This window comes from Thrips palmi, unplaced genomic scaffold (assembly GCF_012932325.1).
Source record: "Thrips palmi isolate BJ-2018 unplaced genomic scaffold, TpBJ-2018v1 HiC_scaffold_4, whole genome shotgun sequence".
NCBI classification, from domain to species: Eukaryota; Metazoa; Arthropoda; class Insecta; order Thysanoptera; family Thripidae; genus Thrips; species Thrips palmi.
In genome coordinates, this window is record NW_023144631.1 from 12,662,424 (window position 1) to 12,683,381 (window position 20,958).

Genomic DNA, 20,958 nt, shown 5'->3' on the forward strand with positions numbered 1-20,958 from the left:
ACGACTTTGCAAACGGGGGTAAAACCTTAGAAGATCTCGCGAATCTCCCAAACACCTGCAAACCAGCCAGAACTGTTCGCAGTCATTTGGTAAAGCCTTACGTGCAAAAGTATTGTTCCAATCGCAAATCTGACTACACCACGTTCTTGGCCAGCCTTCTACGTGGGTATTGTAAGTTTCATTAGAATCGGTGAAGGGAATCGAAACAGCAAGTAATTATCTGTACGCATTCGCAGCGAACCTGGCACAGCGATTTCTCATACTTAGGCCAGCGCCACCAAGGTTGCGTCATGTTGTGTTTTGAAGAAACACAAGCTGTTTTCGATTCCCTTCACCGATTCTAATGAAACTTACAATACCCACGTAGAATGACTGGCCACAACGTGGTGTAGTCAGATTTGCGATTGGAACAATACTTTTTGCACGTAAGGCTTCACTAAATGACTGAACAGTCTGGCTGGTTGCAGGGTTTGGGGGGTTTGGGTGAGATTCGCGAGATCTTCTAAGGTTTTACCCCCGTTTGCAAGCCGTTACCACAGGGTGATAGGGAATTAAATTCTACTCCTTTTAGCTATCGGGAACGCCAAAAACCTATTAGAAGCTGTGCATTTAACCTCCAAAGTCACAATAACCATTTATGGACAAAATTATGCGAATTAGTTTTTCGGGCCGCCCTTTTTCGCTGCAGATTCGTATCGACATTCCAATGGCATCAAAATGCAGGGTAAACAGTGGCCAACAATCGCCTTGCTTCATGTGTGGACCTAAAACGAACGAAATGCCTTATTTTTGAAAGGCAAAGTTCAAGTCGGCGTTCTGGTGCCGGAAAATTGATTACAAATTGATTTAAAACATGTTTCAGGTATTGAAAACACATCTCCATGTGACAAGCGGATAGAAATTTTGTGTAGAATCCGAAAATGACCTCGTTTACTCAATTTGATGCAGATTTGACAAAGTTATGGTTAAAATACGAGCGCTCTGGCAGCCCGGCCGGCCGCTCGCCCGCGCGGGCCGTGCGGGGAGCATCCGCTCACGCGCTCCCTAGGCCGTTTCTGCCCCCTGAAGTAACCGACGATGGACAAGCCATGCCTGCCGAAGGCAGCTAGCGCCGCACAGTGGTTTAAAATGCTGATATAGGGGAATAAAGTCGATTTTTCAAAATCGTCCTGGAGGCATGCTGGGGGTGGAAACCGACTATAATACTCCAATATAACGTAAATAACTTTCATAGACTTTTAAATTGAGCTGGGAGCCACGGGGACAGGTTCGATTCTAGTATTTTGTATTTTGGGCAATTTCACTAATTTTCTTCTTTTTCTCACCGCCATTTTTTCCGGTAGGGCGATGCTACGGGAAAAGCGGGGTTTTTTTCTCTTAGTTTCATCACAACAAAGGAAACAGCATATAGCACAACATTCCTTTAGCGTTTGGGGCCCACGGTTGCGGTTTTTTGCTATAAATGCATTCAAAACCTAAAAAAACGTACTTTTTGAGTTTTGGTCATCTTGTGAGCGTATGTAGCTGAGTTATTTGGGGCGAGGCGCTTCCCTTACATGTATATTAACATGTCCTGGCGATAACTTTTCCGCATACGTCCGCAACACGAAACGCAAGGGCATCAACACCACAAAAAAGTGCAAAAATTTATTAGTTTTTGGGGTAAACGCTCCCGGTGGCACTATTCAAAATAAAAAAAACCTTAGTGCGATTGTTTTTCTTTTCAAATATTTTGTTTTTCTTTGTAACAAAAAGGTTTAATGCGGCTCAGAAGTTAAAACTAAGTATTTTGAGCATTTTTTAGTTTTGCATTTTTTGTCAATTCTGTCTTTTTCTTCTAATTTTACTATTTTTCTCATTATTTTAGGATTTTAAATCCAATTTTTATCGGACCACCTTTTCCTTTGAACTGGTCTTTGCCTATTGCCCACAGATGTTTAGTTCAATTCTGGTATCATTTGGTCGCACGGGACGCTTGCTAGGGCTTATTCCCCCGAAAATCGCATTTTAAAACCCCTGTGCGCCGCAGGCCAAGGTAGGTACCCAGGCGCGGATTGGAGGAAAGGGCCCCGAGACATCCGAAGCCTGTTACGACAAGACGCGGTCTGGGGTAAACCTACCTTGTAATTGGGTGAGCGATAGCGAAACCTGTTACTCCAGTGGGGTTGAAAAGTTTTTTTGTTTTGGTGGTCTGTGGCCCAAGAGCTGCATGCAACATGAGCCTGCACCGAAACATAAGGTTAAGGGGCGCAACGAATAATTAATGATGTCCTTCCCCGGAAAAAAATACTCACAGAGACAAAGTCTCGTGGACCTGGTAACTTGACGCGCACGATTTTCCAGAAACACACTTATCGTCGCGCACAATAGAGGACATGGCGAAAAAAAACCGAAAAAAAATAATGATCGAACGACGAAATATAAATGCCAATGGCGAAAAAGTCAACAAATGACTGATACAGTGTTAAAAATGGAGGAGTGGAAAAGGAAGGATAACCAACCTCACCCAGGAAAAATGATAAAATAAAAAAAAAGAAAATGTAAACAAGATATTAAAAACCCGAGTTAATTCAGAACATCGTTCCCCGAAGTCGCCGGGATGCGGGTCCGGATTAACTTCAGGCGCTGGAGGAACGTCGTCAGTAGCTGCAGCAGGAGCAGCATCCGCCGCATTCTGACCTACCACATCTTCCTGCACCGAGAAAAGACTATACTTGAATCAAATCATAATTTATACTTGACTGTCAAACATTATATTAATACTTGATTCAGGTCTATTTTTCTTAATTGAAGCTTAGTCTAGTCTCAAGTTAAGTTGAAGTTATATTAGAACCAGTCCCTTTAACTAACATTATGTCTACTATTTTAGACTTAATCCAAGTTTAACCTTATGCTTCATTCAAGATTCATTGGCAGATGGGAGTTTAGGCATCAATAGAGTTCAGCTGACAAGTAGCTCGTTTATAATATGAACAGTTACAAAACAGCAAAAACATTCCAGTGTGTAAGTTAAAAAGTGAAGTACATACGATTTTCACAATGGGAGATTTATTGAGAATAAATTCAAATACAGTAAATTTATTGCTTGCGTCTGGCTCCAGCTCCCATCTTCTTTCGAGATTCTTCAGGAACTCTGAAACATTAATTTTATCTATAAACATGTTTTGTAAAAACTTAACTTTATTTATGACTATGGTAATGCAAAAATTATTAGCTGATAGGAATTCTAAAGACTTGACAATAATTGAGAGCAGTCATATGCAGCGGAGTATTTTCTCTTTTTGGTTTACGATAATTCTCACAAAGTTGCAACTTACTTATCGTAGCTTGAGTCTAGCGTCTTATGACAGCTGATGTCCAGTTCAGAACTGGTGTGTCGAGGACTGAAGAAGCTGAATAAGTAAGCCGGAGGTGGATCGTCACTGGGAAACACACCAAACAAATTTAAGATACTCAAATTGTAAATGCTGCATTTAAATAAAAAAGAGTTATGACAAAAGGGAGTTGGGCCTATTAAATAATTGTTCAAATAAATAAGATGACCCACAAGGGATTTAAAATGTGGAAGGTTTCAAGGTTATAATCAATCACACTCACATTTTTTTTTCTGCAAACACCGGGTTCCTCATGAACATAGAGACTTGTTCTTGTGCTTTTCTTTTTTTTTCCAACAACTGGACTTCTCCTTCCAGGTACCAGGTTTCATCTGGATCCATGCTAATGCCCGATTCCTCACTCACTCTCGAAGTTTGGGACCCCATTATTATCCTTATAATTTGTACAAGTGTCCTCAACACCACACCTTCCCTCTCCCCTCCCTCCCCTCCCCGAGGGAAGTCAACTTAATGTTATGCTTGGGTCTAATGTACTATACTAGAATCGTAGTGCAGCCTTTGGCCGACAGATGGCGCGCGTAGCGTTTCTTGTTGTTGAATGCGGTGAGGCGTCCCTTCGCGGCTTACGAGACCGGAGTACCGCACACTTTCGCAGGTGAATTACGCGAAGTCCGAGTGTCCGAAGTCCAGTGCGCAAATTCGTCTGAATACTGTCAGTGATCCAGTGATCTCTCACATCATGAGTAGCGTTGATATGGAGGACGCGTTTGAAATCTCAAATGTTGTGGAACTACTGATTGAGTGGAAGTTCTCGGAGGAGATCCAACTCTCTTTCCTGAGTAAGTACGGGCTTGTTTACTGCCTGCAGCCCTTTTATTTTTCCTCGTTCGGTTGATCAAACGCATTTCAAAGAATGATTCAATTCGGGGTTCTTAACGTGTCCATTTGTTTGTCTCCAAAGTGAGGTTAGTTAGGCCTTCGGTAGGCCTTGGCCTTAGCTAGGAGCAGACCCTGCCGGTGCCCGACTCCATTTTTATCAGAAATTTTGTAACATTCCATTTGTTTTGTCAGATGCTGGAATTGAACTTCATGAGTTCTTAACTTTGAACCTCACTAAATTGCGAGACTATGTCTTGGATGCAGGTGACAGATTGAGACTCGTCAACAAAATATTTGAATATAAACGAGCACACAATGCTGATAGTGCTGTAAGTTTACCTGACGCATCCTTCCATAAAGTCACTGTACTTTTGTGTCACTTCTCATATCTTTTAATCTCCCTGGCAGAAAGAATGTTTGAGTCCTAAGGAGAATCAGCAGCGGCAAGGGGCATCTGACTTTGACACTGACCAGTTTTTAAACACAAAGGTTTCCCTCCCTCTCATTTTGATTTATTCGCTTACTTTGATCTTCATGTTTGCTTTTTTTGTATTTGCATCTGCGTCTGCTCTAACAAATACTTGTAATATTTATTTATTTACTTTTGTTGCAGGATCGTTGTGATGGTTCCGATTCAGAGAATGAACCTCTAAGCAAAAAGCCGAAGACAAATGGTCAGCAGGGGAATAGTAAGAGGGACTCGAAGGCCAACAACCCCACTTCCAGTAAATCAACTGAAGGTGATAGTCAGAACTCTAATGCTGAAAGCGGAGCAGAGACAACGAGCCCAGAGAAGAACGGTGATAAGGCTAGTGGCGCGTCTACTTCGAAGTCAGTTCCTCCTCGTTTAAAGTCCATAATCACCAGGAACAAATTCAAAGACTTTGTAAGTAAATGCCAAATTGTTTCATTTTTGTTCATTTTTATGTAAATGTGAAGATTGTTTACCTATGTTTTTTTTTGGTTTGCAGGATCTGCTTGCCTACCTTCAAGCCACTCAAAAAAGATCGAGTATTTTAGTGGGGAACAAGAATGGCATTCTAAGCACAGAACCGAAAATACTTGATACAAGTTTTGGGTGATTATATTTTAGCAGAAACTTCAAGGTTTGTATCAGGAGAGCTACTATATTTGATTTGAATGCTACTATTCATTATCATTGTTATTATTATTATTATTATTATTAAACTTTTGTTTGACTTTGCTTTGCAGTCCTACTCCAGATGATTTTATGATCATTCGAGAAAAAATTGGTGTGCTGTTTCCAAACGAACCTTTGGTAAGCCTGCTCTCATCATTCACCATGGCACGATAGCAAGTTTAGTATTTGTCACACATTTTCAACCCTATCTTTAATTTTTTTTTCTGTCTTTTCAGAATCTTATTTATCAGGCTCCACAAGAAAGTGATCGCACCCAAGCGCTTGCAAGAGGTATGCTGTTTTACCGAGTAAGAAATGAAATATCTAAACTCATCAGTAAAAAGGTGATACAACCTCGACGGCGCAGAAAGGTTTTGGATGACAGCTTTGAATCTGAAGAAGTAGACAGTATGTTTAATCTCTACCTTTCTTATTTAATTCTATGTGCTTTTATATTCAGCTCATTGTTTTTCACTGATCGTTTTCACTTTGGCCTTCAAGTATTTTTGTATGAGCATTACCATGAAATGAAAGTGGCTGAATCTGGCAACTTCATGCGGCACTAACAGATTTAAAGAGGCAAAGGAACATCACAATGCTTTGCTTCTACAGATTGCCATATGAGGTTACCAGATGTTAGGCAGGTTTTTTCATTCCTTTGTGAGACTTGCAAAGTACTTTAAAATTATGGGGAAAATAATTGATGAAGGTTGGGTTGGCTAAGCATCTATGGTTAATTTTAATTTCCTTGTTTTGTTTTTAGATCCATCAACTGAGATTGAAGGCTTGGTTCAAATTCTAAAGAGAGCTCGAGAAGTCACTTCTGAAGTAGAGAGAAACTGGGAAAAGACAGCAGAGTTCCGGCTTCAGAAGCTCAACACAGCTGCCAAAAAAGAAAAGCAGAAAGGTAAAGGAAAGAAGAAGGATAGAGAGAACCAGCCTGCAGACACTGTCCAAGACTACATTAATGACTATAAGGTTTTGAGGCACCCTCAAGCCCACAAATTGGTGAGTTTAAAACTGTGCGTTTTTATCATATTATTGTGTGTGACCCAAATTTTAATATCATTAATTATTGTTGTTTTCTTAGCTGGAATTGGACTTCAAGCATTTGTACGAGGAGGAATCAGGAAACCTTCTGTCTGAGTGGTCCAACTTCTTGTCAAAGATTGAACAATTAGCATTGAACAGTCGTATTGAAGATCAAGTAGGAAAGGAATTAGTCAGTATTTTGAAGACTGATGAATCTGATCTTGATGACAGTAAGTTTTATTATCTATTCAATTCTTCTAGAACATTTTATGCCTGTGTAGTTTAGAAATTAACTGCTTTGCATTTCTTTTTAGACAACAAGGATGCCTTGTTATTACAAATCCTTCCTTCCCTCTGCCCACCTACTGCCAGGGTAACAGTTGGAAAAAAACAACATACAAACCCAGCACTCCTGAGTCTCGTGATGCCTTTATATCATACACAACTGTAAGTTAACTCCCAATTTGTATTTGTTGATTTTTATTTCAAAGACTTACTTCTTTGGCAAACATAAATCACTCATTGAATTTTACTTCCTTTCAATTAAGTAATATTATTTTATTGGTTTTCTGTCCAGGTGGGAGCTGATCTTGAACCTCTGATTGCAAGACGGAAAGAGAGGATGGTTAAACTGAATGCCACGCAACAACCTTACATGATTTTCCTGGGACCCAAACGCTCTGATATTATTGCAACATATGTAGTTGTTGATAATATTCTCTACAAGGTGATCAAGTGTCTTGATATCTGTTTTAAAGTATTTCACACACTCTGTGCTAGTTATCCTATGGAAGCTAACCATCTGTGGCATTTCATTCATTTATATTTGTATAAAATCAAACCTAATCCAGTACTTGATGGTGTGGTACCATTGGCAACAACTTCATTCATTGCCAAGCTAAGTGCTATGTGAATTGGTTCTTCTTTATATGTCAGTTTGCAATGTCAATTTTCTCTGCATTTTTTTTTTGAAATTTTACTTTATAACTAGTGTTCAGAATTTAAGTGAAGTACTGTAATATTTATTCATTTTTGCTCTAGCTAGTCATGAGTGCAATTTAAGTTAAGTACTGCATTATATATTCCTTCTGACTCGGGCTAGTCATACAGTGCACTTTTCGTTGAGTACTGAAATATTTGTTCCTTCTGACTCAAGCTAGTCATTTATTATTTGTAGTAACTCAAGTTTATTTCTAACTGAATGTTCACAATGAAGCCCTTACCATTTCGATGCTTCCTCTGCAGTAAATCTTTTTCAGCACCTGATAGTCTTATTTGTCACATTAAAGTACTTCATTCGAGCTTAGAGCTGTCAGAGTTTCCTTGTACTTTTGAAGGCTGTATTAGAAAATTTGACTATATATACAGATATAGCAAACATTTGAAGACTCATAAATGCAATGCTGATTCTTCAAAACCTGTAAAGACAGTAAAACCCTGATTCAGTTGATTTCAATAATGGTTCCGAAAGTTTTAGTGTCATTGATGATGATAACGAGGAAAGTTCAAGTATGATAAATCCAGAAGCCACTCCTTCGGAAAATAGTGATCAAATACTGAATTTTTTTAATGCTGTCAACAATGCTGTTATCACTGCTGTTGCTAACCTTTATAGTAAAGATGCTGTAACTAGAAGCCATGTACAAGAAGTAATACAAGAAATGAAGGAGCTATTTTGTGGCTCTTTCTTTGATCTTCTAGAAGGAAATGTCATGAATGCATTGCAATCAGCTGGATCAAATGAAAATGGTAGCATAAGATGTATGTTTGATGTAATGAGAGGGATGTTTGATGATATGGACACTGAATGGAAACGGTTCAATGTGTTTAGAAAACAGGAAGCATACATAGACCCTAAAACATACCCTGTTGGGACTGCTCAAATGTGAGAGGCCAGATTGTTCTTGAGCCAGTGTTCTCACTGGTTCTTTTATTTCTCCACGCAAAGTTTTGAAATGTTTCCTGGAGCTTCCCGGTGTTCTAGATCAAATACTATCTGAATGATTTGGAGAAAGAATCCGATATTATGGAAAATGTAGTACAAGGAACGTTATGGAGAGATGACATCAAGCCCAAGTTTGGGGACAAGCTGGTGATGCCTTTGAACATGAGTTTTGACGATTTTGAGACTAACAAAGATCTTGGTAGCCACGCAGTTGTCCACAAACTTGGGGCATGTCATTTCAGCTTGGCTTGTCTGCCCCCTAAATTCCAATCCGTTCTTGAAAACATTTTCCTTGTACTACTCTTCCATAGTTCGGACAAAGGTTTTGGCCTAGAGGAGGTGTTTGGCCCAGTATTAAAGGAGTTAAAATATTTAGAAGACAAAGGCATTGAAGTAGCTATCAATAATGAAGTGAAGCAAATTTACTTTGGTTTATGTTTGATAACAGGTGACAATCTTGGGCTAAACACCATCTTAGGCTTTGTTGAATGCTTCACTGCAAATTATTTCTGTAGGATTTGCAAAGTTCACCGGGAAGTAGCCTATGATGATATTACTGAAAGAGAAAATCTCATTCGCACTCAAGTTGCACATGAACGGTATGAACGTATGAATGATCCAACTTTTACAGGTGTAAAAACTAAGTGCATTTGGGATGATCTTAAGAGTTTCAAGGTCACCAATAACTTATACTGTGATATAATGCACGATCTCTTAGAGGGAATGGCAGATTATGATATGTGTTTCATTATTTCTTACATGTGTGAAAAGGGATGGGTGGGCTGGGAGGAATTGAACGATCTTGTCCAGGGGTTCTATTATGGTAATCAGGAGTTTGGAAACAAACCACCGCTCATATGTAAGGAGCGTATCATGGAAAAGGAAACACTTGGTTTTTCTGCCTCAGAAATGCTCTGTTTAATTCGCTTTTTCCCCCTGATGGTAGGTCACAAAGTAGAGAAGGAGCATAAGGTTTGGAAATTCTATCTGTCACTCAGAGAATTAGTTGATTTGTTGCTGGGTCCTACTTTTGCACGTTCCAACATTCCATACTTAAACCTTCAGATTTCAGAGCACCATAGTCAGTACAAAGCTTTGTCAAAAAAGAATTTAAAACCTAAGTATCACATGGGTTTGCACTTTGGAAGAGTCATCTCCAAAGTCGGCCCTTTGAAGCCAATATGGGTCATGCGCTCAGAGTCTAAGTACAAGGAGTTAAGGCAGGCTGCTCATGTCACTAGCTCCAGAGTCAACATTCCGTTCACACTAGCTGTAAAAAGTAGTCTTAAAATGTGCCAACGCTTTCTCAGTAAGAAAGGTCTTGTAGAACGGCTGGAGTATTCATCTTATTCTGAGCGAGTATCTGTCATGTCTCTAGATCAGTTTGTTAACTTCTCCAACCTATCTTCTGTAAAACCTGATGATATGTGGAATCTTGTCAAGTGGGTTAAAGTGAATGGTACAGAGTACAGGCCTGACATGGTAGTTGTTGATGCAATGAACGATTTCTTTCCTCAGTTTGGAGTTATCAACCAAATTGCAATAACAGACAGTAAAGAAGTGATTTTTGTTCTGAAGCGCCTTCTAACTCTAGGATTCATTACCCACTTACACTCGTACCAGGTCAAAGATTATGAAAGTTGGGATTGCTGGGCCATAGTGCCGCAAAAGAATCTTGTTTCTCATACGCCTGCTCACAAAAGACTGTTCTTTGATGGTAATTTTTATGTTATGCTTAGGAACGCTATTTAAAGCAGTGGTCTTGATATCCTCATTTATTTATTATTATTATAATATGTTAAAATTTAATTTTAATTCCATATGATTTATGGCAACTTTTATTATGCTTAAGCTATGATATTCCTATTCTTTTATGTGTAATTACATTCATGTTAACTAGTTTCTACTGTATTTTCATGTGATCTATAATAACTTTTGTTGATCTCAACTCTTTTACTACTAAGCAATTAAAAAAGTGTAATCCTTTTCAAAATTTGGTCTCCTCTTATTTCTCTGTTTGGCACACCCTAGACTTTCAGATCTGATTAAGAAAGTAAGTGCTGCTTTCAGAGTACACTACAGTCAACTCAAACCATTTTTGAAATTGAGGGAAGTCTGTATGAGTTACTCCAACTTTCCATTAGTACTGAATTGAGTTGCTAATAGTTCATTTTATTACAATTTTGACCCAATTCTAGTATAATTAAACTTGATGCAATTGAAAATTTTAAAATTAAATCTAGTATAAAGTATACTTAAATCAAGTGCTGGAGCCTCGGCGAATTTCCCAGTATAAAATATACTTGAATTAACTATTGTATAGCTGATTCAAATTTACTCTTTTCTCGGTGTGAACGGAGGGGACGAAAATACTCCCATGAGGAAGATTGAGCCTCCCACCACGGGCTAGACAGATTTGACTAAAGTCTACTAGTTGCAGTGAAAAGGGGCCTGCACAGAAAGGATTCAATCCATAAAACCTAAAATAAAAAAAAAAAATTAAAAAAAAAGACGAAGGAAAGGAAGAAATAAAACCTACCGACACCAGAAGAATGCAGGGGGGGCGATTCCATGCCAAACCAACGAACGCTTGGAATTTCATCTCTCCGATTTTGATGAAACTTATTTTGGGGGTAGGGGTCATCATAAAAAGACCCCCTGCCAAAGGGTTTTGCGATATCTCACCCCGTTTGGCTGTGACAAGATATCAAAGTTTTAGCTTTAGTCTAAATCATGATGTTTTCTTGAATTTCCTCTTTTCTGGCTGATTTTTTTTTTATTTTTTTTCATCGTGTTTTTTTACGTAAAAAGATCTGGGGAACACGATGAAAACGGTTTCGAGACGATTTGGTGAAGTTTTGATGCCAAAATTTTCATTTTTCGTCATATTTTTTCGAAAAATTGCCATTCCCAAAATAGCTCATCTTCGATTTCGACCTTACTTTTACCAAATGATCTCCTAGCATAGTGGAACAAAACCCTAAAAGGGTTTGGTCGGCCCGCCCATAGGATCTGAGAAATCGCAAAAAGAAATTTTGAAAAATCACCAAAATTGAGTATTTGAGGTGGTGGTGGTGGTGGTGTGGGTTCTTGCCTGCGCTGCGCAGCCGTAGGGTGATCAAATTTTCCGCAAGTGTATATAGTACCGACCGAGAGCGCTCGGTTTCCGGTGATGATCCACAAAAGAACCCCTCTGCCAAAATTTGAGCGAATTCGAACAGTATTTAGGGGTAGCGCAGCGGCCTCGAAGTTTACTGGATTTACGTAAAAGGTGCCGAATACCCAGTTAGGAGACCGAAATCGACTATGACCCTTAAGACCTTTTCGACTCAGAATGTCAAAAAACATAGGTCTACGATGTTTGATTTTAAAAATTGTCACATTTTCAAAATTGACCTCTGCTAGGGGCAATATAAGGGAAATTTCGACGGCTCCACAGTTTCAAGATTTATTTCAAGATGAAATTCCGTTTACAATTTGAAAATTCTAAAAGTCATCAAACTTTTTTGTGGGCCTGTCTATCTGCAGCCACCACTAACATCAATTACCGAGGGGGTATGCACTCGCGTAATAGTCGGTACACCTGTCCAGTAATAGCGGTGTAATACTCGCGTAATACCTGTAATATTACGTAATAGGTGTATTACTACTGTAATGGACGTAATATGAGCGTAATAGGCGTAATGTCCGCGTAATAGCGCGTAATAGCCGCGTAATAGCCGCGTAATAGCCGCGTAATAGACGCACCGAATGACTGAGTATTGCCGTTTTGGAGATACCCCGCTCTCGGCTGCTGTCCTTCCCTGCGCGAGAGAGGGGGACAGAGGAGGGGGGCCGGGTGTGGGGTGGGTAGCGGCGTGGTTGTGGTGGTGGAGGGGAAGGTGAGGCGAAGACGCAGAGCGCGCGGGAACTGCCGGACGAGTACTTTTGAATACACCGTTTTGATTTGTAGGTATCTGATTTTTCGAGTGAATCTATATCTTTGAATCTTAAAAGTCTTATCTATGTGTGATACGATTCAGGAAAGAACACGTTTTTGATGTTCATAAAAGAGTCCATTTGCTTTCCATTTGCTTATGTGCCTAACCTCTTGGTGCTGATGCCTTTTCTGTCGAATGAGGAATTATTTTGTGAAATAACAACGCGGTGTGTGAAAAGGGTCTCTCCTTGACTTGATTTTACCGCTGGTTTCTAGGTTCACGAAAAAAGTCTAAACGGAAGATGTCGTCGGCCGAGGAGCCCACAGATCCTAGAGAGCCCACAGATCCTGGAGAGCCAACAGACACTGCAGAGGCAACCAAGACTGCAAAGCCCTCAGAGTCCCAGCCACCCGGCTCTGCAGCAGAGCATACACATGTGAGTAAATATTTCTCACAGGTTTTCCTTTTACATTATTCTGACTTGGAATCAAACGTTTTAATTTGTCACAGGTAGCAATGAGTGGTGAACCTATGTGGGAGGTATTTGCTAGTAATGGGGTGATCATCGACCCTGAACTGAAAGAAATTCTAAAAGCTAGCAAATTTGACAATTTAAATGTACTTGCCAAGTTCTCCAAAGGTGATGAAGACACTTTAATTTCATTCATGAAGGATACATTCCACCGTTTAATCAAGGAAGATGAGCGAGAAAAATATTATGGAGTCTTTAAAAACAACCCTGATTTGTTTACTTTTGTTGGAGGCCAAGCTAAAACTTTAGATATGATTCAGAGGACTGCCAAGAAACTTGTAACTCAGCAGAGCAATCGTCGTTTCCTATTTGATCAACAAGTTGCTCCTAGTAAAAGTAAATTGAAGTCTACTTCGGTATCCATTCAAAGCACAGGACAAAGTAGTTCTGCTCGTGCTGTTGAACTTGGCTCCAAACTTGACATAAGTATTAATGCATACCTGAAGGAGAATTTTGAAGGAGAATTCAATATCCAATCCAAAGTTGCTCAAGATGGATTGGGTTATTATGTGGCATCAAGCCCGTGCCCAATCTGCTCAAAGGCGACTAGAATTTCAAGAAATAAAACCAGGTATGTTATAGTGATTTTTGCACACTGTCATTCTAGTTGCCACATTAGGGTTTGGTTATGGCTTTATTTCACTGGCACTTGAAGAGGCGGAGGAGTGCAGGGAAGAACTTTATTTGGACTGAACAGTTTGCGCAGCTAGAAATTAGCGGTGACTGCAGGGCCAGGCTACTCCAAATCTTTTCAAGCACAAAGGTGACTCTGCGTGCATTCTGTGTTGTCCCATTTCAATTGCAAGCAATCACAAACAGAAAATTACTTCTTTTAAAAGTGTGGTTTAAACATGCATTCCTTCAAAGTTGCTTTTTTTTTTTCAATTGTTAACATATGAAATGGGACCACACACAATGCATGGAGATACCTGCTTTATGTATGGGGACAAAGTTGGGTATGCATTGAAAGTCTTTGCTTCACACTAGCGGCCCAAACCATTGCCAAAGAAAATTTTTCCTCTGTGGACTTGCGCCAGTTTTTCTAAAGGACCAGTGAATATCTTGTGGGAATGATACTTGTACAAATTATATCTTTTCATTCATGCGTGAACATTTTGTTTTTGCAGGTGGAACACCTCTAACTATTATTCCCACCTAAGGACACATGTGCCCGCTGAACAGAGTGGAAATAAGAGGCCCTCGTCACTCCTTAGTTATATTTCGAGAGCTTCTTCCTCAACGACTTCGCCTTCAAGTAAGAATCTTATCCCTCTTCGCCCATCTGGAGGGACGGCAAAGAGGAGGAGACTACATACTCTCTGGGAAGAAGAAAATCCAGACGATGAAGGTTTAGATTCAGGAGATTCAAGTGGAACCCACGCTAAGGAGAAGAGTGCAGAGAGTAACACAACTATAGAAATTCAAGATGATGATGGTACTAATGATAATACTAATGATAATACTAATGAGAATACTAATGATAATACTAATGATAATACTAATGAGAATACTAATGAGAATACTAATATGAGCCAAAGTCAAAATTTTCAATAGGCGAAGAAAATGGTGAGGCGGAAAATTTTCTTCGTCCAAAGACAGAAAACATTCGCATCTGTCAAAGCCGCCAAGAAAGAACAAGGAGCAAATTGAATGAAGCAGCTGAATGTAGCCTCAAAATCACTGATTTCTTCCCAATTTTAAATGAGATGGAAATAATTTTGAAAGAAAACATTGAACTGAAAGAAAAACTTGCTGCCCAAATGAGTAATGTTTTAAAGATGGATTCACCACCTACTGAATTTGGTATGCTAAATTTGCTTCTAGAGTGTGCAAAGAGCAATGCGGGTAAGAAACCTGGTGGTTGGCGCTTTCATGAGGTGGTAAAAGAGCTTGCCTTTCTTATTTACTCTCTTGGAGGCCTAGCACTTTATGAGGTGTTATGCTACACACTGCGAGAAAAGATCACGGTAAATCCTGTACTGATTACTCCAGACTTCACCGTACTTTTTTTAACAGGCAATACCGTCGTCTTTTTACAGGCAATACCGTACTTATTTTACAGGCAACGCCGTACTTTTTTTACAGGGAATCCCGTACTTTTTTACCCGGCAATCCCGTACTTTTAATACCTATCAAAGACTGCTATAATTTTTTTCAGTCGGTCGACCCTTGTTTTTTAAGATCCTGATGTACGTAACTGCTGAAGTCGGACTCCTGGACCCCCCTTCCGACCACTCGTTGAAAAGGTCTTGACGAGACCTATCGAAAGGTGCAATAAAATTTTTCAGTCGGTCGACCCCCTTTTTTCAAGATACTGATGTGGACAAATCTTGGGAGCGGCCTTTGTTGGGACCAGATCTAGTCCTTCCTACGGCATGGACTCTACGAAAGAACGGTAACTTCTGTTAAAAAACTACGGAATAATTTGTAAAACAAGTACGGTAAATACTGTAGACTGTACGGTGGATACTGGTTTTTGAAGTACGGTAAAGTTTGGCAAAAAAATTATCCAGGATTTACCGTCATTTTTTCTCAGAGTGCAAGCAAAATTTCCCATTTCCTTCCATAACAACCATCAGAAGAAAAATTTACTGCAATGACAAATTTGTTGAAGGTGTCTTCCGTATCAAGCAGCTAAAGCAGTTTTTGATTCTTCATGAATGCCCCCTGACAGTCCATCTGTGCGAAGATGCTACTGTAGTCACTGGACGGATACAATATGACTCTGCCAGTAATCAAATTGTTGGACCAACATTACCACTAGATTCAAATGGTCTTCCCATTATTGGAAGTTTCCCAGCAACCAGTGCTTCTAAAATTGCTGAATACTTTGAAAAATATGACACAAGCAGGTATGCCTATTGCATAATGGCAGTCCCTTTGAAGCAAGGTGCCCCTTCATTCTGCCTAAGTTTGTATGGGACTAACAACAAATTTAAGGCGTCAGATGTTAAAAGCAGACTAGCATGGACTCAAGAAGCACTCCACAAAGAAGGTACTTATATTCAATTTTATTTTTAAAACTTATAGATTTCTTCAAAAATTTGTTACAGTTAAACAACAAATCACTATCTTAATTATCCTTTTTTTTTCAGGTATTCAAGTTATTAGCTTTGCATCAGATGGTGATACTAGACTGCTCTCAACTATGTATCAAAATGTGATATCACCTAGTCTTCCTGATTGGCCTTGGTTCAGTGCCAAGAAGAAAGTAAAAGTTGTCTACTTTCAAGACCATATCCACATTTCTGCAAAGTTGAATCATCGCTTCTTGAAGGCTTCCATTATTTTGCCACTTGGGGACTACATTGCGAGCAGAGGGCACCTTGTGGAACTGATAAAAACTGTAAGCAAGGACCAGCATGAGCTAACAGAACTACACATTAATCCGAAAGATAAAATGAATTACAGAGCAGTGCAAAAGATAACTGATGAGAAAGTAACATTTCTGTTGCGTGCCAAAATTCCTGACAGTGAAGGCACAGCAACTTATTTAGATATGATCAGAGAAATCAACGACTCATTCACTAAACCTGAGTTAACACCACTTCAAAGAATCAAGTTAATTTGGAAGTGGGTTATTTTTCTCCGCCTATGGAGAAAGTACATTCTGGATTCCGGCGGAGACTACACTGTGAAAAATAATTTTATAAGCTCCAATGCTTATACATGCATTGAAATAAATGCGCATTGCTTGATTCAAATTATTATACTATTGAGAGATGGGGAAGAGCACTCATTGTTCCAGCCATGGAAATTGTCCAGTCAAGAGGATGAAAAAATCTTTCGCATTCTGCGCTCAGCTCTTGCTTCAAAGTGTGGTGCATCTGCATTTTCTATTCTTGACTTGCAGTATCACTTTCGAAGACTGGACTTGCTATCTTCTACTTATGTTAATCTGTCCAAAATGTTTTCTTTTCCCAGACATTTTAAAGCAGCTGTTTTAAGTGAAGAGGCTCCTCATGTTCCCATTTGCTTGCCTGAGGATTTTGAGATAGAAGCAGCAGTCTCCGTTGCCATCCAAGAAGGCATGGACTTGGCAAAAAAATTCCATCTCATCCATCGTAACTCAAGACTGGTAATTCCACAAACCCATTTAAAGACAAGAGCTGAAGCTGAGAGTGAACTTATTGATGATGATGATGATGATGATGATAATGAAGCATACATTGACCATGAGCTGATGGATGTGGATAGCGATACTGATGAAACATTTACTGCAGCGGACCTAGAAAAGCAGGAAGAAAGCACCCATGAAGTCTTAGAAGATTTATTCATAGTTTCTTCTGGTGCACTGGGTGTCAAGAAATATAATAATGTGCCCCTGACTGACAAAAGCCCTTTTGTTTTGGTAGGTGATGGGTTTGGAAATCCAAATATTATTAGGAAGTCTACTTTGTGCTGGATGCTCAGCAGTGGGGACACAAAGTTGAGCTCTGACCGGTTAAGTCGAGTAATGGCTGGGCCTATTCATCACTCTCTTTCACCAACGGGAAGCAGAAAAGCAAGTGCACCTGCAGCAGAAGAGGAAGTTCATGTTGGAGACTGGTGTGCCTTTAAAGAAGAAAACAGCATTGCTATAGGGAGAATACTGGCTTTTAGTTATCTTTCTGGTGCATCCCTCAAAAAGCAGGAGTATTCCAAACTTTCTGCTCCAACCAAAGCTCCAGAGCAAAATTCAAGAGGCCTAGGATGCATGTGCTCCTGGTTTTATTTGAAAGGCAACAGTAAAGTACTCCACAAAACTGGCATGGATGTTCATGGCTATTATAGTGTGGATAAATACATTTGCACTCTACCCCGCCCAACACTGGACCGAGACCAACGTTTGATTTCAGCTTGCACTTTGAAAGACATTCTAAAATTTAAAAAATAATGTTACTCTGTGATTGATTGCTGTGAGTTTAGTCTTTAGAAGATTTTCCCATAAGTATTATTGCCAATTTAAATGCCCTCAATTTTATTTGCCACTTTATCTCCTTGATATTTACTAGAATAGTAGTAATAAGATGAAAAAGAATTTTAATGACCAATTAAAAAGTTATGTTTTTAGTTCCTAAATGGAAGTTACCGTTTGACTGAATACTATTCCTCTACTTTTAAGTTTGAGCGGCATATTGTTATCCAGTATTTAATTTGAGGCAAAGTTTGCTTAAAATTTTCTAGAATAAGAACGACTGATTATCAGATAATTCTATTATATCATTCCTCTAGTTTTAAGTTTGAGAACATGTTACCGTGGGTAACAGGTGTTTGAGTACTTGTTGAGTAATGTTACCCTGTATTTATTGTTTGAGGCAAAGTTCAGCTGACTTTTTTGAATTGGAATGACTGATTATTAGATAATGATGATTGAGAAAATAAATGATAGCTGTGGTACAAACTGGACTTGCGTCATATTCCTCAGTAACATTTGGCCCACAAATAAAAATAAACATCGACAAAATATGTGGCGAATTCAAGGTATAGCAGTAACTTGCAGTGGATGTGAAAGTTTGCCGCTTTTTGTTTGGAGACAAAATGAGACATCCCACCACAGACCCTTACCCAAAGAAAATTTGTGTTCTGGAGTCAGAGCACAGTTACTGGTAAGCGCAATTTATTAATGAAATCTTTCTCTCAAACCACAAGGTTAAAAAACAGTGAGCTCATTATAAATCTAGATGACTCCGAATTTCAGCAATCAAACAGAAAACCAATAAAAATTAAAAGTATGCTGGGGGTGTCAAATGGCTAAACAATATCTCAGATTTAAATTAAAGCCGAAGATCGAATGTTGCAGAAACTTTCAAAGACAAAGATAAACAATAACAGGACAAAACTGCTCGTCTGAACTTCTCATCCATGGCATGCCTATTTGCAGTAATCGTTATTAGCAGTCACCAGGGAATGTTTGGCGCGTGATTTTCAAACGCAGTATGCCTGTAATAGTCGCGTAATAGGCGTAATAGTCGCGTAATACTTGTAATAGGCGTAATACCTCGTAATAAAAATCTATTACGGTATAAGGGAGTAGTCGGTACGCAATTTTTGAGAGTGCATACCCCCTCGTCAATTACTGTCTTACTTTATCATCAGTTGTAAGAATATTGCAATATTCTGTAATTAGTTTAACACCCCTTTCGGCGGTGTCATTAACAACTCTTAAATTCTTAACTATTGCCTGATCTTTCAAAAACTTGTCATCATGAATCCATTGATCAGGGTCCACTTTTAAATATGACTGAGACAAATTGAGAATCTCAAACAAACTAAGTGAATTTTTGTCCACAAAAGGTCAAATCACTATTAATTGTTTCACGGAGCACAAGAGCCCGCTTGGGAGGGTCCTCATCCCCATCCTTTGACATTATTCTTAATCATATCCTTCTTTACACTAGTTGGCACTCGATTATCATACAATGCAAGAGGAGCAAGATCGGCGCTCAGGTACCGCAGATGACTCATCAGTTTTGTTAGTGCGGCACTCCACGCGCCAGTAAAGGACTCGTAGCGTTTCAGCAGCTTCAAAAATTCAAGGTCATTCAGTGGAGCCATGGTTGCACTAGGGCACTCAAACCAAAATTTCACATAAGCAGCTGAAACAAAAATGCAGATGTCCTCGAGTCCTTTCTTCTCAGCACGCGTGAAAGGGTACTGCTTTTGGAACATGTACATCTTGAGTGCATAGACGGCTCGCGCCATCCACCGAGTCTTGTTGAGGGCGCCAGGCTTCCGAAATGAGATTCCTCCAGGTGGAATCCCTCCGAGAAAGATGATGGTAAGTTGCAGAAACTCCTTGTAATCATCGCGCGGCTGAATCACCTGTAGTGAGCCGTAGTAAATGGTCAATTTCAGCACAAACAGGTTTCTTTTAAAAGCCGCGTGAACCTTTTATTGCCGGTCTTAAAGCCTACCTTTAATTGATTAGTACAAAATTCAATAACTTCGTCGGGATTCCCCGGAAATCGCCGCAGTGCTGCTCTGCCTAATGTAATAAACTTTCCTGTAACGAGAAACAACATAATTAATTTTGTACTGAAATTCTTTAAAACCCTGTACATTTATTTTAGAATGAGCATGCAAACCTTGGTCAATTTGCTTCCAAAAGTTTAAAAACTTAAGGAACAAAGGATGGATGTCTGGACTGTTTGCGTGACTTAGAGCTTGCTCGAAGGCTCCCTCAAGGACGAGCTCGTATACATGGTGCCTACAAGCCAGGTGGAGTAAATCCTTGCCGATTTCACTCTCGACTAAGAGGCACGCGCCTCCCTTTCTCCCAGAGTTTGAAATTCTCCTTTATTTCAGCAGCAAGTTCAGAAGTAATTTTCCTTGTAGTGTTGTACAATGTCCCATAGCTGAGCTTGACATTCTGCTGCTGGTCTTCCGGAAAGTGACTCTTTACGGTGGACTCAAAAATGTGCTTTGCATTTCGAGTCGTTGTTTTTGTTCTATGCATAGCTGCCACAATGTCGGGAGTCAAAAAGTCAATTTTCCTCTTTTTGTAGGCTCTATGGTTTCTAAGGCTCTAAGTAATCAACTCTAAACAAGGTAGGTCTACGCCAGACCGCGTCTTGTCGTAACAGGCTTCGCGATGTTTCGCTGCCTGTTCCTCCAATCCGCGCCTGGCGTACCTACCTTGGCCTACGGCGCTAGCCTGCCTTCGGCAGGCAATGGCTTGTCCATCGTCGGTTACTTCTAACATGTTGCATGCTGGGGGGCTCCGCCCCCAGACCCCCCTTCCTTCTAGGTAGAGTTGCTTCATCTACAGATAGCATGATCTTGACCCTTGTAACCTTTGAACTTATCGAGGCTGGGGGGCTCCGCCCCCCCAGACCCCCCCCTTCTTCAGGACAGAAGGCATCCTGCCTGCAGAAAACTCGATTTTTCGCCGTTTTTAGGTGTTTTTCGGCTATAAAAACTGAACCAGTTGAGCTACGATGGTGAGCTTTCGCGTGTGCCGAGCCAAGGACATGCCTAAAGAGTGTGCAAAATGGCACAGAGATCGGCCGAGCCGTTCAGGAGGAGTAGTGCGGACAGACACACACACACACACAGACAGACAGGAAAAACTTTTCAACCCCAATGGAGTAACAGGCTTCGCTATCGCTCAGCCAAAAATTGAAAAAAAATAAGTTGTTTTTCTTTTCATTTGCGTACAAAATTAAAATTGAGTAAATAATGGGTATTTACCG

At 39.9% G+C, this 20,958-nt stretch overlaps 2 protein-coding genes across 2 annotated transcripts; one reads left to right on the forward strand and one right to left on the reverse strand.

Annotated features, from left to right (window-relative positions):
• The first annotated feature begins 5,185 nt into the window (after window positions 1–5,185).
• LOC117649744 lies at window positions 5,186–7,110 on the forward strand. The gene is made up of 7 exons (XM_034392763.1): window positions 5,186–5,320; window positions 5,427–5,493; window positions 5,592–5,763; window positions 6,119–6,363; window positions 6,446–6,617; window positions 6,702–6,834; window positions 6,965–7,110. Exons 2-7 carry the CDS (start codon window positions 5,446–5,448, stop codon window positions 6,987–6,989), a joined length of 795 nt encoding a protein of 264 aa, XP_034248654.1. The 5' UTR covers window positions 5,186–5,320; window positions 5,427–5,445; the 3' UTR covers window positions 6,990–7,110.
• Window positions 7,111–19,109: 11,999 nt separating this feature from the next.
• Window positions 19,110–20,134, reverse strand: LOC117649636. The gene is made up of 4 exons (XM_034392542.1): window positions 20,110–20,134; window positions 19,852–20,016; window positions 19,681–19,769; window positions 19,110–19,588 (listed from the first exon to the last, which is right to left on the reverse strand). The coding sequence occupies exons 1-4, from the start codon at window positions 20,132–20,134 to the stop codon at window positions 19,115–19,117; spliced, it is 753 nt and encodes a 250-aa protein (XP_034248433.1). The 3' UTR covers window positions 19,110–19,114.
• Window positions 20,135–20,958: the final 824 nt, after the last annotated feature.

Coding starts and splice junctions, on each gene's coding strand:
- LOC117649744 (XM_034392763.1), top strand. CDS start 5,446: ATGATCATTCGAGAAAAAATTGGTGTGCTGTTTCCAAACGAACCTTTG. Junction 5,494..5,591: donor TGTTTCCAAACGAACCTTTG/GTAAGCCTGCTC, acceptor CTGTCTTTTCAG/AATCTTATTTATCAGGCTCC. Junction 6,835..6,964: donor CCTTTATATCATACACAACT/GTAAGTTAACTC, acceptor TTTTCTGTCCAG/GTGGGAGCTGATCTTGAACC.
- LOC117649636 (XM_034392542.1), bottom strand. CDS start 20,134: ATGTCAAGCTCAGCTATGGGACATT. Junction 20,017..20,109: donor AAGCTCAGCTATGGGACATT/GTACAACACTAC, acceptor CGTGCCTCTTAG/TCGAGAGTGAAATCGGCAAG. Junction 19,770..19,851: donor TTGGAAGCAAATTGACCAAG/GTTTGCATGCTC, acceptor TTCTCGTTACAG/GAAAGTTTATTACATTAGGC.